The 16,877-nt window shown below is 42.9% G+C and overlaps 1 protein-coding gene across 3 annotated transcripts in view; it reads right to left on the bottom strand.

Annotated features, from left to right (window-relative positions):
• Positions 1-961: 961 nt before the first annotated feature.
• The window catches only part of PLAGL2 (PLAG1 like zinc finger 2), a 16,449-nt gene continuing 533 nt past the window's right edge, over positions 962-16,877 (bottom strand). For 2 of the 3 annotated variants that reach the window (XM_069073925.1, XM_069073926.1), the window contains exons 2-3: positions 7,728-8,095; positions 962-6,369 (exon numbers count right to left, since the gene is read on the bottom strand). In XM_069073925.1, the coding sequence (XP_068930026.1) occupies positions 5,148-6,369; positions 7,728-7,987 (1,482 nt within the window). In that variant the 5' untranslated portion in view covers positions 7,988-8,095 and the 3' untranslated portion in view covers positions 962-5,147. The remainder of the gene's footprint in view (positions 6,370-7,727; positions 8,096-16,877) is intronic. The other variant, XR_011165571.1, reaches the window with a different exon arrangement.

Raw genomic sequence — 16,877 nt, forward strand, 5'->3', positions numbered from 1 at the left:
TGGAAGAAAACTGAGTCCCTCTAACCAAATCCCTTCATTTTACAGTAGAAACTGATAACCTTGAGAAGGAAAATTATTTACCCACAGTCATGAATGTAGTAAAGAAGCAGGACCAAGATTCAGACCCAGGTCCTCTAGTACTCATCTCAAATTTGTTGTGAGGCTCAAAAGAAATGAAATAAATGTCTTAACCTACTAAAGTGTCAGCTACCATTATTCCAAAGCCAGCAAGTACCCTTTCTCCACTGTTCTACATTGCATTTAAGACAGCTACACATTTACAAAATGAACTGATGAAGAAAAAGCTGACAAAGCCTTTACACTCACTTCTAAGCGGCTCCTGGTACAATGAGTTTGTTGGTGGTGTCTGGTGTCTGGGTAACAATTTTTATTTCTTTGATGTTTTAAGATTGACAAAGAACTTTCCTCCTAATATTCTGAGGGAGGTAGGACAGGTATGGTCCCCTTTTTGCTGATGAAGAAGAAACTTTTAAGGCTCAAAGAGCTTCAGTGATTTTACCAGTAGTCATATATCTTTGTATGATACCTCTCTGAAGCCTGAACATGTACTCAGTTTTAATTCTAAACTCAGTGTCCACCTGATGGCATGATCTAGGGCCCTGAACCCAATAGCTTGGGTATTGCACAAGATTAAGGGCTGGAAGGAACCTTAAAAAGCATTTCATCCAACCCCATGAACTTTAGATAATGAAAAAAGACCAAGAAAGGTTGGGTGACTCCTCCAAGATCACAAGTGATCAGCTGCCCTGCAGTTTATGCCAGGTTCTTGGACTCCAAACCCAGACTCTCCAGTAGGCCATGGTGCTCCTAACATGTCACCCATACTCACTCTTCTGCTTGGCTGACCAAAGGATCAAATTGTGGATTCAGCTGAGAGGCTCCAACTCTTTTCAAGTGTCTCTGCAACCCTTTTCCCAATCAGAGGCTCACAACTTTCAAATACATCATTCAAAGGTTTTTAATAAACAACTTCATTATAAAAACTTTCTTCTTGAAAATGTAATTCTGTAAAACATTGAAAAATCTAATTTAACAAAGATACGCCCTGTGCATTTTCTAATGGCACTTAATATTTTACAATTAAAAACCTTGTTTTATATAAAGCCAAAAATACTCCAATAAAAAGAGGTTATTCACTGTGTATACAAAGTGCTAGAAAGTTTTTGTTTTGTTTTTTTTTCCTTTTTTCTTTTAAATAGTCCGGCCTTACAAACGGGCAGCTCTGTGGCCTTAACAGCCGGGGGAGGTGGGGGAATAGGTGGACTTGGAAAGGGGAGTTTGAGGAGCGGTGTGCTAGAGGTGGAGAGGGTGCCAAACATCCAGATAACCAGGGGCAGCCTGCTGAAGAAGCTTTGCTGCCTATAAAACTCCACTGTTAAACCCCACTTTTTTTTCCCCTGCCCCAGTCCCTTGAAAAGTCTTCTCTGGGGCATCTAGAGACCCTCCCTACTTGCTCCTCTTGGGGAATACCACCCTCCAGCTGTGAAGGTCACTGGCAGTGTTCCTCCCACAGCAGGTTCAGAGCTCAACTAGTTTCAGGAGAGGCCGGGGTGGGGGCTCCAGAGACTCTGGACTTCTCTGGTCACCACCTGCCTAAGGCAAAGTTTCTTGTTACATAAATATCCTTGTTAAAAAGCAAAATATTGATCCTGTACAATATAAACTGTTACCAAAAAAAAAAATCGTGCTAAAAACAGCTCCTAGATATGGGAAAAAAAACTACCAAAAAAATAGGGGAAGAGATTTTAATGAGGCACTAAGGAAAGATTGGGAGTGAGGGGGGTTTCATAAACTTAGGGCAATATCTACGAGCGTAAGTAATCAAACCTGCTCTGCAGATTTCCACTTTTAACAAAATGCCATTAGTCAAAGGCTGAAAAAGTTCACTAAAGGGCCTCTCCACCTCCTGTGGCTATAGGGATTCAGGGGCTCAGCTCATGCCACAGATCCATGTCCTGCCTCCCCCCTCCCACCTCCTGCAACAGGAATTGGGAACAGCAGGTTACACAGAAGCCAGACTGATGAAGGTTCCGGGTGGGGAACAGAATGGCCAGCTCTGCTGTGCAAGGGAGGCAAAACCAGGTCAGTCAAAAGCTTCAACTGTTAAGTGGGAAAGTTATTTAGGAAGGGGGAGGGGGGGTTTGAGGCAGAAAAGGTACACTAGGACTGGAGTTTCCTCTGCCATTCATACTCCTGATACTCAGTTATTACCCTGACTGCACAAACTCTTGGCTGTCTTTTGGTCAATAAGAGCTTATTATCTGTAGGTCAAGGTGTCTTCCATTTTTTGCTGCACTCTTCAACAAAAATCGTTAAGTCTGAGTGCTGAATTCAGGGCAAAGACAGAGTTATTAAGCTACTTGTATCTTTAAAAATAACTGTACTTTCAGCCTTTAAAAAATGGGGTAACTTCACTTCCCTAATTTGGACCCAAAAAGGAATGATCAGGTAGCTATTGGCCAAAAAGGAGCTGCCGATATTTCCTCTGCACAGGGCATACTGGAAAACTGACCTTGAAATAGTAATTCATGTGGTTTGTGAGGATATTTGGAGAGGTAGGTGTGGGGAAGTAAAGGGTAACAGGACTTGGGGAGGGTGAAATGAGGTACCAGTTTCAGGGTTAAGTAGTTGCCTTGCTTATCACATGAGGTTTCTGGGAGCCCTTTTACATTTATATCACTTCAGCCAGAGAAAGCCAGTGGAAAGCTGGAGGGGAGTAAGGGGCTTGGGGAAACATGCAGGGGGAGGAAAGAGATGAACAAATACTCACATCCAAGTCCTCCACCTGCTTGGGATTAAGGGAAATTTGTACTTCACAGCCAGAGGTCCCATGACCTCTGCTGGTCAAGTGTGCAGTGACCGCAGGGAGGGGGATGGGGGGTACAGTGGTGAAGACAAAATACAACAGAGGAGCATAAAGTCACGAATGGTAGCGATGAGCCCCACTGGCCCCTCCTTTACCATTTCCCATAATATAAGTCTTAGATGAAATGAACAGCAACTGGCCACGTGGACAAGGCCAACACCTTTCTTTAGAAAACATAATTAGTCCATGGAATTCACTTATAGTTGATTCTTGAAAGCAAACCACCTAGTCCAAACCTAAGGAGGACTAGACATTTCTACATCTGAAAACAGTATCCCAAACTACCCTGCTTAATTTTTTTTTAACATGCTCAATTTGATTCTCATCCCTTCACAATTAAGGGCATCAATGTGTTTTAACACCTTCACCTCAAACAACTGGTATGCCAGAGGCCAGAGCAGGTGCCTAGTATCACTTCTCCGCTCTTCTCCTAAATGGCAATTCTGATAATTCCTAGTGGGGAATCAAAAGACCATGAAAAGTGGACTAGGTTTAAGCAAATGAGGCAGAATCACCTTAGTAGTTTGTCCTAAAAAGTGAATGATGAAGCCAGAGTGAGACATCAGGTGAGGGAATTGCTAAAAATGAGAAACCCTAGGGGACTGGCCACTGGATGCGCTCGTGGAGTTAACAGTGAAAGAGGTAGATGTGTGTTTCCTGGGTTGGTAGACATCTGAATGGGTTCCAGCAATATTGGCCCTGGGACTCCTGCCTGCAGGCTGGTGGGAGCATATGTTGGGTCATGAACACAAAGGGGCAAAGCCAGTAGGGTGGTGGGGGAAAGATGGACGAGTTTTACTTAAAACACAAGCACTGATGAAAAAGGATGCAAGGTTGAAAGCTGACAGGGATCAGATACTTACTGGGTGACAGATACCTTCCTTGGTACTACCATATAAACCAAGGATGGGAAAATAAGAGCAGAGAAGAAAGCAAGACCGGGCCTTTTGCTGAGAGAAGTCTGCATATCAAGGACCCTAGATATATCAGTGACTGTAGGGGTGAAAGTGGGCATAATGATCGGAGGAATTTAGTGTTGGAATAGTTCATATATAGTTACTTCTCAATGATAAACCAATCTGGGATTTTCTAATCCTAACTTCCTGAATACTATCCTTCCAGTAAATCCATAGCTTCCTGGAAGGGGAATGGGATTGGAAAGAACAAATGAGGTGCTCACCCTCTCCTTTGCCACCTTAACTAACTTTTGGAGTCCAGATGCCTTCCTATATCTAAGCATAGCAAAAGATGTGGAAGGATAGGAGGCCCCAGGTCTTGCCTTTTAACTTGTTTTCCATCTCCAATTCAAAAGGAGACCAATGTGTACTTGAGCAGAAGTGATCCAGACCTCTTAAAAACTGCTCCATTCTCCTTGCCTGCCTCATGGGGTAATATGAGCTAAGAGAGCCACAGAGGACGGCGAACTGAAGTAGTCCAAAGTCAGTTTATTTCCCCATGGGGGAAAAATGTGACCTCAAGTGAAGAGAAGCCAGTGAAACCCGACTCCATCATGTAAACAGGGCTCCAGTTAACACCAGGTACCCAAAAGGTTCATGCTGGTGTCAACTGGATTGTACTGGTGGGAATGGATTCATGGTGTGTAAACAATGCTCACTGGAATAAGTCTACTCTAACGGCTCTGCAAGGGGAAGTGAAATGATGTGTCTGAATCAACTGTGTAAACGGTATCACTGCTGGCAACACTGATACAGAGTAGAGTAGCGGTAAAGAGGGTTGGGGCAGTGGGGGAAGGGAACAAGGAGGCCCTTTCTCCTGCCCACTCTGTCCAAGGCAGGGTTACTGGAATTGATCTCTCGAAGACCGTTCTCTATCAGCAAGGACTGTTATGTGGTCTGCAAGTGTGGACTGGAAGGTGGGTCTCTCCAGCTGGTTTTCTTGAGACAATCCAAGGTGAAACCTCACTGTTCCTGCTTCTCCAAGGAGCCCCTCTCCCCAGAGAGAAGAATGAAGCTCTCAAGCCTTAGGGAGGGAGAGTGCTAAATGTGGCTCCCGATTCAGATTGAAAACAAACAAATAAAAAATACCTGAAGTCCTATTGTATGAAATCTTTTCACGGGATTAGGGTTCAAGCAACCTCAAGGCTGCTCTGGGAGGTTGAACCCAAGTGCTCCATACAGACACTGGAATCCTTTTATCTTGAACCCAGCTTTGAAAGCTCAGCAGCCTTCACAGGGAACAGAAGGAGGAAATAAGAGTTGGGATTTATGACCTGAGGGCCAAGCCTGGTACCTCTTTCAGCCTACTGGAACGCCTGATGAAAACGTGGCAGAGTGGTGGTGCTCAAGCCAGAGGTGAAAACTGGGGGTAATGAATGTAAGGGCCCAAAGTTCAGGGGACCCCCAGGTCCTGGAGAATCTTGAGGCTGAGACTGCAAAGTGGTAAGCAGTGGTTGGGTTTCTGCCTGTGAGTAACCCATGACTAATCCTCCTGTGGTCCCAGGTGGGTTACATGGAGGAAGATTCAGGGGGAGGAAGCCCAGGAGGTGAGAAAAGTCCATGTTAGCAGCACAAAGCGCCTCAGAGAGGTTGGCAGGGCTCTTGGAAAGCAGGGCTTCATCCAAAAGGGCCGGCTGAGGTGAGGAGGACTGGGGCTCACTGGATGGGAGAGACAGGCTTCCGGGAAGCTCCGACAGAAAGCTTTCCACCTCTGCTTTGGGTAGTTTCTCCGGCAAGTATGAGGTAGATCCAAGCTGGTATTTAGGGGGAAGTTGTGGTGGAGAGGAGATGGATGAGGAAGATTCCAGAGGATAACTCATTCCCATTGGCAGGGAATTGTGAACCAGAGAATGGGGCATTCCTGAACTTGGCATGGCTGGGAGGTGGGTGCTATACATACCCATAGGTAACATGCCTGGGAAGGTCTTACCCCCTATCATGTCCCTGGATGCCATGCATAGAACTGGGCTCAGCTCTTCTTTCACTGTGACTGAGGAGCTACAGCTGAGGAGTCCCAACATGTCTACTGGTTCTGTCTTAATTTTCAGTAATTCTTGTGAGTGGCTCTTCTTCATGTGCCGAGTTAGATGGTCCTTACGCCCAAATCTCTGGGCACAGTACTGGCAAAGGAAGTCTTTGCGTCCCGTGTGTACCACCAGGTGCCTCCTTACATCCTTCCTGGTATAGAAACGTCGATCACAATGGTCACAGGGATGCTTCTTCTCCTTGGCCCCACCTGATGCTCTTCGTGAGTGAGCTTTCAGGTGCTCCAGGAGGACCTGGGTGTTTTCAAAGGTTTGGAGACACACTTTGCAGCTGAGGTCTCCACTAGTGGCAGCGTGCATGGCCAGGTGGCGTCGATAGCCCAGCTTGGTGTTATAGTTCTTGCCACACTCTGGACAGTGGAGGGCCTCCTTATGGGGATCATGGGTCTGCAGGTGATTCCGCAAATGGTCCTTCCGATGGAACATCTTCTCACAATACATGCACTGGTGGGGCTTCTGAGCTGAGTGAGTGGCCATATGCCTGGATAAAGAAAAGAGATGATCAAAAGATCTGGCCACATTCAGCCTACAATCTTCTTTGATCCAAAGGTTAAAGAGGGTAAAAAAAAGGGGAGACTAAGGCTTAGCCTAGTGATTCAGAAGCTAGGAGCTAGAAACACAGCTCTCTTTATCCTTAATGTGTCAATTCCCTCTTCCATAAAGTTGTCACACACACAAAATCTCTCATCTACCTCTAGCATGCCAGACCCCACCTAACTCTCATAAAGTGTTATGTGTCTTTGCAAAATTCTTTACATACATTTTCTCACTATATCCTCATATCAAGCAGATACTATATGTGCAAATTCTCAAGAGGAAAGATACTACAGACAACCAGATGACAATCATTCTTCTCCTTTAGCTTCAATTCACTTCAGTGTTTGTCAGGGGCCAGATGTGCCAAGATTCTATACCAGGTACTGAAGAGACAGCATTTTAGCTAAAATATGATCTCTGCCTCATTGATCTGACAGTCTAAGGTTTCTAAGTTTAACTTATATTGTTTTGGGGTAAGAGAATATAATATGTGCATTACAGGAATGTTGCTTCTTGCTGGAAAGGAGGTCGGTGACTCATTTCATCAAATTCATAGAGGAAAAAAACTGAATGAAGCCCAGATAAGGGAAGTTAACTTGCCTAAGGTCACAAGATGACCCAGTGGCAATCAAGAATATACATTTCCTGACACCCAGTATAGGATACTTTCTATGTTACCACCTTCTTCCTCATCAGCAAAGAGAAAAAACTAATAACTCAGCTTTCTGCATCATAACTGTCTAATTCATTCCTGTAAGTAATTCTAAGTTGTTCTTCTAAGTTCAATGCTATTCTGATAGAAATTGTGGATGATAATCACATTTGAAAAGACATGATATTGGAGTTTTTCCAGTAATCTGGAAGAGAAAGTAAAACCAGAGAACACAGATTCCAAGTTATAATACTTTAAATGGTAACATGCTGTCTGAAAAGAACACTGGATTGATGAACAGGAGATGTGGGTTTTAGTTATGAATATATCATTGGCTTTCTGTGTGATCTTGGGCAAATCACCATATCTGGGCATCAGTTTCTCTTCTATAAAGATGCTAAACTCAATGATTTCTAAACTCCCTTTAATTTCTAAAAGTAGGGTTGATTCTCATTTTCCAGGTAGTTCACCACCATCAATTAATGAATGTGTGGAGGCATAGAACATGTAGAAGACATAGTCCTTGGCCTCAACAAGTATATTGTTCTTTAATAGAGATGGAACTCAGCACAATGTATGGTCTTCTTGCTTTTGTTTCCAAAAGAATTTCTGCCTCCAAAGACATCCCTAGAATGGATTATATCACCTACCTATAAAGTTTGTACTTGGATGCAAAGGCCTTGCCACAGTGCAGCTGGGGGCAGTTGTATGGTCTCTGTTCTGTGTGGGGGAGGCTGTGGGTTCTCAGCTTCTCCCCACCTGAGAAGGAGGTACCGGAGATTTCACATTGGCACTTGACTTGACTTTCTGCCTCACGGCCTCTTGGCCTGGGAACTAGTTTCCAGCCTGTCTCCTCCTCCTGCTTTGCATCTTGAATCCAGTTAGGGACACTGGTGAAGAATGCCGTCATGGCAGGGCTAATGGGGGAGGGCCATATTAATGAGAACTCTTCCCCATCAGCAGTGTGCTCACTCTGTTCTGACAGTTTTCAAAGGAGCCTTCAAAAGAATATCTTCACCTGAAATGTTAGAAAAACTAGGGTTAGGAAATACAATATTAGGTAATGAGTAGTCTTGATTATCTATGCCAGTGGAAAGAGGGAGACTGACAAACAGTGATCAATACAGTACTTTTTAAATTTACAAAGCACTTTTCTCATAACACCTTTGAGATGGGTAGTGAAAGAATTATTTCATCCATTTTAGGGATAAAAAAAACTGAAGCCCAGAGGCAGAGTCAAGATGATAGAGAAAATGCAGCAATTTGCCTGAGCTCTCCCCCAAACCCCTCCAAACACCTTTAAACAATGCAATAAAACAATTCCTGGAGCAGCAGAACCCACAAAAGGATGCGGTGAAATAATTTTCCAGTCAGAGACAACTTAGGTCAACAGAAAAGGTATGTCACACCTGGGTGAGAGTAGAGCACAGTCCAGCACAGATAGTGCCAGCACAGTCCCAGCCCCAATCCCAGCAAACCAGGGGTAAGGTTCGGGAGCCACTAAATTAACAGTGGCAGCTGCTTTAGGAGCTCCAGTCTATAGACAGAAAGAGGTAAAAAAAAAATGATCAGAATGAGATTACAGGTTTCTCTTTGCTAGCACTAAGGCAGGACTCTGTAGCTTTGCCCATTATTGGGTCTTGAATCAAAGTTCTGGGAGGCAGTCCCAGGATGAGGAGGAGCCACTAGCACACCAGAGCTTGCTGCTGCAATGAAGCAGGGACCCTTGTCACCGTTTGAGGGCAAAAAAGAGTGCTTGTGGTTGCTCACAGACCAGAGCACAGGCCAGGAGAGTAGTAAACACACCTCTCCTTAGATCAGACCACCTTGGAAAAACTGAAAACTTACAGGTCCATAGAAGTCTCTCTGAAAACAGCTGCACAGCTTCAGATACTCTGAAACTTGGAACAGTGTGCCCTCTACACTGGAAGCAGAGCCCCAGAAAGGTTTCAAAGTCAACAAACAGGCTGAGAAAATGAGCAAACAACTGAAAAAAATTCTGACCATAAAAAATTACTATGGTGACAAGGAAGATCAAAACACACCTCAGAAGATAACAAAGTCAAAGCTCCTACATCCAATGTCTCCAAGAAAAATAGGAATTGGTCTCAGGTCATGCATGGAAGAGCACAAAAAGGATTCTGAAAATCAAGTAAGAAAGGTAGAAGAAAAATTGGGAAAAGAAATGAGAATGCTGCAGGAAAATCATAAAAAACTAATCAACAACTTGTTAAATGAGACATAAAAAAAATACTAAGAAAATAACATCTTAAAAAACAGATTAGGCCAAATGGCAAAAGAGCCAATGAGGAGAAGAATGCCTTAAAAAGCAGTATTGGCTACATGGAAAAGGAAGTACAAAAGCTCACCTGAAGAAAATAATTTCTTAAAAATCAGAATTGAACAAATGGAATTAAGAAAAATAAAACTCTCAGGAATATTATAATCAAATTCTGGAGCTCCCATGTCAAGGAAAAAATATTGCAAGCAGCCAGGAAGGAACAATTCAAGTACTATGGAGCCACAGTCAGAATAACACAAGATTTAGCTGCTTCTCCATTAAAGGACTGAATATTCCAGAGGGCAACAGAGCTAAGATTACAACCAAAAATCACCCACCCAGCAAACCTGAATATAATCCTTCAGAGGAAAAAGTAGACATTCAATGAGATATAGGACTTTCAAGCATTCTTGATGAAAAGACAAGAGCTAAACAGAAAATCTGACTTTCAAATACAAGACTCAAAAGAAGCATAAAAAGGTAAACAGGAAAGGGAAATCATAAGGGATTTAATAGGTTTAAACTGTTTACATTCCTACATGGGAAGATGCGTGGGTATGAGTTGAATATGATGGGGTGATAAGCTAAAAAAAATAATTAAGGGGTGAGAGAGAAATGTCCTGGGAGAAAGGGAGAGATAGAATGGGGTAAATTATCTCATATAAAAGAGGTAAGAGGGGCAGCTAGATAGCACAGTGAATAGAGCACCAGCCCTGGAGTCAAGGAGGCCCTGAGTTCAAATTTGGTCTCAGACATTTGACAGTAACTAGCTGTGTGACCTTGCGCAAGTTACTTAACCCCAATTGCCTTGCTTCCAAAAAAATAAAAGAGGCAAGAAAAAGCTTTTACAGTAGAGAGGAGGAGAGGTAAGGGGGAACTTTACTCTCGTCAGAATTGCCTCAAAGACAGAATATCATACACACTCAATTAGGAATAGAAATCTATCTTACCCTACAGGAAAGTAAGAAAAGAAGGGAATAAGAGAAGAGGGTGGTGGTGACAGAAGGGAGGGCAGATTGGGGGAGGGGGTAGTGAGAAGCAAAGCACTTTTGAGGAGGGACAGGTTAAAAGGAAAAAATAAATGGGGCAGGGAGGATAGGGTAGAGGGAAATACAGTTAGCAATAGTAACTGTGGAAAAAACTTTGAAGCAAGTTTTTCTGATAAAGGTCTGTTTTCTAAAACATAAAGAACCAAGTCATATTTATAAAAATTAAGCTGTATCCCAACTGATAAATGATCAAGAGATATGAACAATTTTCAGATGAAGTAATCAAAGCTATCTATAGCTATATTAAAAAAATACTCTAAATCATTATTAATTAGAGAAATGAAAATTAAAATAGTTCTGAGGTACTACTTCATATCTATTAGATTGGCTAATAGGACAGAAAAGATAAATGACAAATGTTGGAGGGGATGTAGGAAAAATGTACTGTTGGCAGAATTGTGAACTGATTCAACCACCATTCTGTAGAGCAATTTGGAATTATGACTAAAGGGCTATAAAACCACACATATCCTTTGACCTAGCAATACCACTACTAGATCTGTATTTCAAAAGAAATTTAAAAAACAAAAAACAAAGAGGAAAAGGACCTATATATATTAAAAAATATATATATATTTATAGCAGCTCTTTTCTGATGGCAAAGAACTGAAAATTGAGGGGATGCCCATCAAATACGAAATGGCTGAACAATCACGGTGTGATTATGATGGAAAACTATTGTGCTATAAGAAATGGTAAGCAGGATGTTCTCAGAAAAACCTGGAAAGAATTATATGAGCTGATGCAAAGTGAACTGTATTGTGTACAAAGTAGGGCTATACTGTAAGATGATCAGCTGTGAATGATTTAGCTATTCTCAGCAATACAATGATCCAAGGCAACACTGAAGGACTTAAGATAAAAAAGGCTATCCATACAAAAGAAAGACTGGTGGTGTCTGAACACAAATTGAAGCATACTTTTTACTTTATTTTTCTTGAGGGGTTTTTTTGTCTGTTTTCTTTCACAACATGATGAATATGGAAATGTTTTGCATGACTACACATGTAAAATCTATATCGAATTTCCTGAGTTCTCAATAGGGGGTGGGGGAGGAAGAAGAAGGAGAGAAAATACTGGACTTGAAGTTTTTAAAATGAGTTAAAAATTGTTTTTTAATGTAATTGGGGAAAAATACTAAATAAAGAAAAGAAAAAAACTGAGGCTCAAAGAGGTAAAAAGAATTGCCTGAGGTGACACTGGTAAGAAGCAAATACTGAATCTGAACTGAAGTTTTTCAAATCCAAGTCCAGTGCTTTTTTTTCACCTATCATGCTGCCTCTCCAAAATCCACTGATAAGCCTCAATTTCTTTTCAGCCATTAGAATCAACGAGTCTTCCCATCAAAGCTCTGACCAGAGATTTTGCTTTTCCTTCTATCCTATTAAATTTTCTACCTCCACCAGAGAGGTGCTAATAGGTAAACACCCAAAAGGCAGACAGAATAAGAGAATCCCTTGCTTGGGAAATGAGCCCTTGGAATAACCTGCCCTTAGAACTAGGTTGAGGGGCGGCCAGGTGGCTCAGCGAGTAAGAGCATCAGCCCCAGAGTCGGGATGACCTGGGATTGAATCCAGGCTCAGATACTCAGCACCACACCCAGAAATAACTGGCCGTGTAACCTTGAGCAAGTTACTTAACCCCAATTGCTTAAAAAAAAAAAAAAAAGAACTAGGTTGATAGAACAGTGTACATGCTAGCATACCCAGGGTGAGAGTTTTGCTTCTGAGCACTCAAACACAGGCTGTATATATGCTGACTGTGAGGCTCCCCCAGGGATTTACATAATCCCAGAAAGTTTTTTATTTGAACAAAGGGCTAGCAACCTTTTGAAAGCTCTATTCACGCCTTCCTTCCTAGGACCTAACAGGATACCTTACATGATTTCTTTACCATGCTCTACTCTACATGGTAAAGTTAAAGTATATTTATTTATACATACTATGTATGCCCCTTCTAGATTAGTTCCATGAGGTTAGGAAATGTAAGCAATTACTTTGTCAAAGGCCTGCCCCTCATTTAGTGCTTGAGGGATACAAAGATGAAAGACAACAATGCATGTTTTCAAGCTTTCAATTGTTGAGGGGAGGATTTAGAAGGGGGAATGAGATACATCCACAAATAATTATGATACAAGGCAGATAATTAGCACAAAGGAGTACAAATGATGTAAAGACAAAGTACTAAGGAGAAATCCTAAGAGTTAGCCCATCTTGGGGAGAAGGTATGTGAATCAAGAAAAGTTTCATGGACCAGGTGACACTTGAGCTGGACTTTGAAAGACTGGAGAGATTTCGACCCACAGAAATGGGGTGGAGAAGAGTTCATTTCAGGCAACAGAATGGAAGAGGAGTTCATTGCAAGCAACAGAAATGGCAAAGGGTAGAATACGAATAGGGGGTAGTTAATAGTCAAATTTGTTGAGATCTAGAATAAGCAGAATGGAACAACCTGATTTAGATCCCTTTACATCTAGCAGTATTCTGCAAATAGTAAGCACTTAATAGGGTAAATGGCATAGAAACATGTCTTACTTTGTGTTTCTTAACAAAGAACTGCAAACAAAGTTGATGCCTATCAATTGAGGAAAAGCTAAACAAACTGCAGTACATGAAAGAAACTGCCCCATAAAAAACAATGAATATGAAGAAGTCAGAGAAGCATGAGAAGGCCTATGTGAACTGATTCAGAGAGGACCAGGATATAATCTATACAGTGACTAAAAAAAAATTGGAGCAAAAAAATTATATAGAATACTGTGAAAACTATAATGATACTTAGCCCTAGAGTTAAGAAAATAAACCTTCCTTATAAAAAAAAGTGGGGGACTATGGGTTTAAGATATTGCATATAGTATGTCAAACTTGACTGATATATTGGTTGGTTTTACTATATTCTTTAAAAAAATATATTTTTTCTACAGAAGATAGTTCACTGAGGATATATTCAGGAATGAAGGTGATATAAGAACAAAAGATACCAGTAATTTTTTTCTAAGACACGAAGGTTCTGAATGCCGAGAGTCTGTATGGGTGGAAGCAAAAAGGGTTGTGTGTGTGGTTACCTCCAGGCTACCGACTAATGGGGAAGGGTTGTTCTCTATAGATATATTACTATGTTCAATCTTAAAAGCAGCAGGGGGAGAATACAGTATAGCAGTCACCACTTAACCTGCTATTGAAAATAGTTACATTCACTACCTTCAATATATAGACTATAAGTTGCCAATCTCTCATATAAACAGGAGACCCCTATGAAATCAAGCTGATCCTGGCAAGCATGGCATTTCATCATCACTTCTCCAAAAAGAATATGTGACTATAGGTCTATGAAAGGGTTACTTATAAGGACCAGGGTTTGATAAGCTACTGCATGCCTGCTCCTAATGCCAGCTCCTCATGCCTGCACCTGCTGTTCACAAGAACCATTTCCTGGAAGCCTAGAGAAATAGACCAGGTTGACAGCTTCCACTACCATTAATGTATGATATAAGGAAAGAGCATTAGACTTGGAATCAAAGATCTAAGTTCAAGCCCTAACTGTACCAACTGTAAGTCATAAGACTCATGAGCAAATTGCTTTACCTCTCTGAGCCTCAGTTTCTTTATCTGAAAAACAGAGATTAAAAAAACAACTAGTACTTGCCTACCTCATGGGACTGCTGTAAAGATTTTGTAAAATGTAAAATACAGTAGAAATAGGAGCTATTAACTACAAAATGGATCAGCTTCCCCTATTTAGAGACCATTCCTCTTGTTTAATAGTCAAACATAATACAAGTATTTTCCCATCAGAAGTACAGATCTATCTAGAAAGATCTGCACAAAGGTGGCAGCATTTTACACTAGTCACATGTTGAGAATGGCCCACTAAAAACCAGTCCCACTTTAGCCCTTGGGTGATCCTGCTGTATTTGTTTACCACACAACACTCCTCAAACTTCTTTAATGTCGAGTTCTCATGCTGTGCTATTCCCCTCCCCCATGGGGATGGGTGGGTGGAATTACCTGTTTATAATACCAATGATTACCAGAGCCCATGGCATAGTAAAAAGAGACAGATTCCCCAGTTCTGGTTTAAAACCAAACTGGTAACTGCTGTCTAGGTGAGGAGGAAAAGTAGAGAGAAGTGAGTCCTAGTCACTTGGGTTTCAATTATATGAAGGAAGGGACTGGTTCTGGAAACTCCACTCAAACTCAGAAAGAGAACAGTCCGTCCCCCACCTCCCACACATCTACCTCATCAGTTCTCCTGAACAAGCAGAAACAGCAGCAAGCAGCTCAATACACTCTTACTGAAAGAGTGAGTAATGGGCTTCTAGGAAGAGGCCAGCGGGGGCTGAGAAGAGCTCACAAGGGCTCTGTCCATACAAAAAGCACATGGTTGCGTTCTCTTTGCTTGAGCTGCACTTAATGGGGATGTAACTTTCAAAGAATAAAGAACTAACACCCCGATCCTGTTCTATACTAAACTGTTCAAAGTGGCTGTGGAATTACTTTACACCTACAGTCACGAGCTGGTTGTTGACGAAACAGGTGTAACTTGGTCATCCTTTTGGGGGACATATCCTTTTTTTCCTGTCTCTTTGTCTATAGTCTCTCTGACCTGGGGAAATCTCTGTGCTATTCAGAATCCCTGCTCCTTCAGGTTTCCCCTTCCTCAGTAAAGCTTCAGAAGAATTCTGCCATTCTCTCCAGGCTGCTCTTCTGGTCTTGTGCTTTGACCTTAACAACCGGAGAAGCCGACAGAACCTGTTCCCATAAAACAAACACAATCCTTCCCTCCCAGTTGACAAGACATCTTAGTAAGCTGGTTCCCCATGGTGTGGTTCTCCAACATTTTCCACAGTCCTTTTGGTGTCTCATGGGGGGGGGGGGGGGGGGGAAGGAAGGGGAAATGGATGGGGAAGGCCCTCCTTTGATGTCTAAATTTTACCCACTTCTTGGCAATGAGGCACTAAAGAATGTATCTCTCTTCCCCTCAGGTCCCAAAGCCAATTTTGTTACCTTCACAACCCCTCCCACATTCTTCTTCTCCCCCCCCCCCCTTTTTTGTCTCACAATTAATTGCCAGTTACTACTCCTTTTCCTTCAGGATATCCTCTGCAGCCACTACTCCTCCTTCTAACTGGTTTCCTCCAAAATTCTATAAGCTCCTTCAAGAAGCACCTATTGGCTACCAAATGAGCCAGAGCATATCCCTAACAGGACTAGGTTTAAATTCCATGGTAGAAGATCCATCACAAACGGGAATTATTTCTGCAATTTTTCCTCTCATGACGAAAAATTACTCTGAAACATCTGCATCAATATGTGTGCAGTTCAAAAATATATAGCCCCTTTAGGATGTCTAAATCAGAGGCATGTTCTGACAATCCTTTTAAGTCCTCAAAATGCTACTAATTCCACTCAGATGAAACAAGTTTTTTATAGAAATTTTTCTGCACTATTATGCTTTCATTCTGTATACAGTAGTCTTATACTCTCTTCTCCCCTTTTTCCCAGAGAAGGAAGTTCCTAGAGATCACTCTGCAGCAAAGAAAGGGTTAACCTCCATGTGAGTTCTTACCAAATCGAAGACCCACAGAGGATTAGAGTCTCCACTTCAATGACTACCCTAAAATAGCATGAGACTCTCTTATCCCTCTTTTCCAGAACCCAGGGATCTGAAGAACTGGCCCCACCACCTGCTGACTGAAAGCATCACCAAGGGCAAACGTGCAAAGCGGGTGGACGGCGCTTTCCCCTCCTCTAAGCTCAAAATAGCAACTAAGACATTATATAAATAGACAGAGAGCAACCAGGCCCTGACCCACAGCACTAGAAACAAATCCTCATGATGCGTTCCCCGAGGAGAAATACAGGAGCAGGAAGGGAAATGGAAACAGCTACGTTAGGATCTAGATTCCGCAGAGAATTACACGGGGGGGGGGGGGGGGGGGGGGGGGGGGGGGAGAAGCCTCAGTCGCTTGCACCACTCCAAGACACCAAACAGGATTAGCAAGGCCCGGATATGCTTTTCTGCAGGTCCCCCCGGACGTCTGTTTGTGGAAGGCAGGGGCAATCTCCAGCGAGGGCTAAGTAATAAACTGTTAACTCGGAAAGGGAGCAGCCGGTTCGGATCCCTGTTCCCCCCGTGACCTTGGGCAAGTAGTTTCACTACCTCCGGTGCTCAATTTCCCAGCCCACCCGTGGGGCCTCCTGCATGTTTGTGCGTGTGGTGGGGGGGCCGAGGCCCCCACGAGATCGCGGGGGTCGGCCTGCCCGGGTGGAGGGAGCACTCACGGTGATAGACTGCGGGACCGAAGAGGGGGCGGCTGCACCTGCGGGCTGGCGGGCCAGGATCACGGGGGGGGGGGGGTCGAGAACCCCCCACCGCCCCCCACGAAGGGAAAGACCAATCCTAGGAGGGGCGCGGCGTCACCGCCAGAAGGTTGCGGGTCAGACCTCCAGGGGTCCTTGATTCCGCTT

This window comes from Petaurus breviceps, unplaced genomic scaffold, assembly GCF_028583685.1.
Source record: "Petaurus breviceps papuanus isolate PSGF00001 unplaced genomic scaffold, PetGlider_PUasm1.0 90879, whole genome shotgun sequence".
NCBI lineage: Eukaryota > Metazoa > Chordata > Mammalia > Diprotodontia > Petauridae > Petaurus > Petaurus breviceps.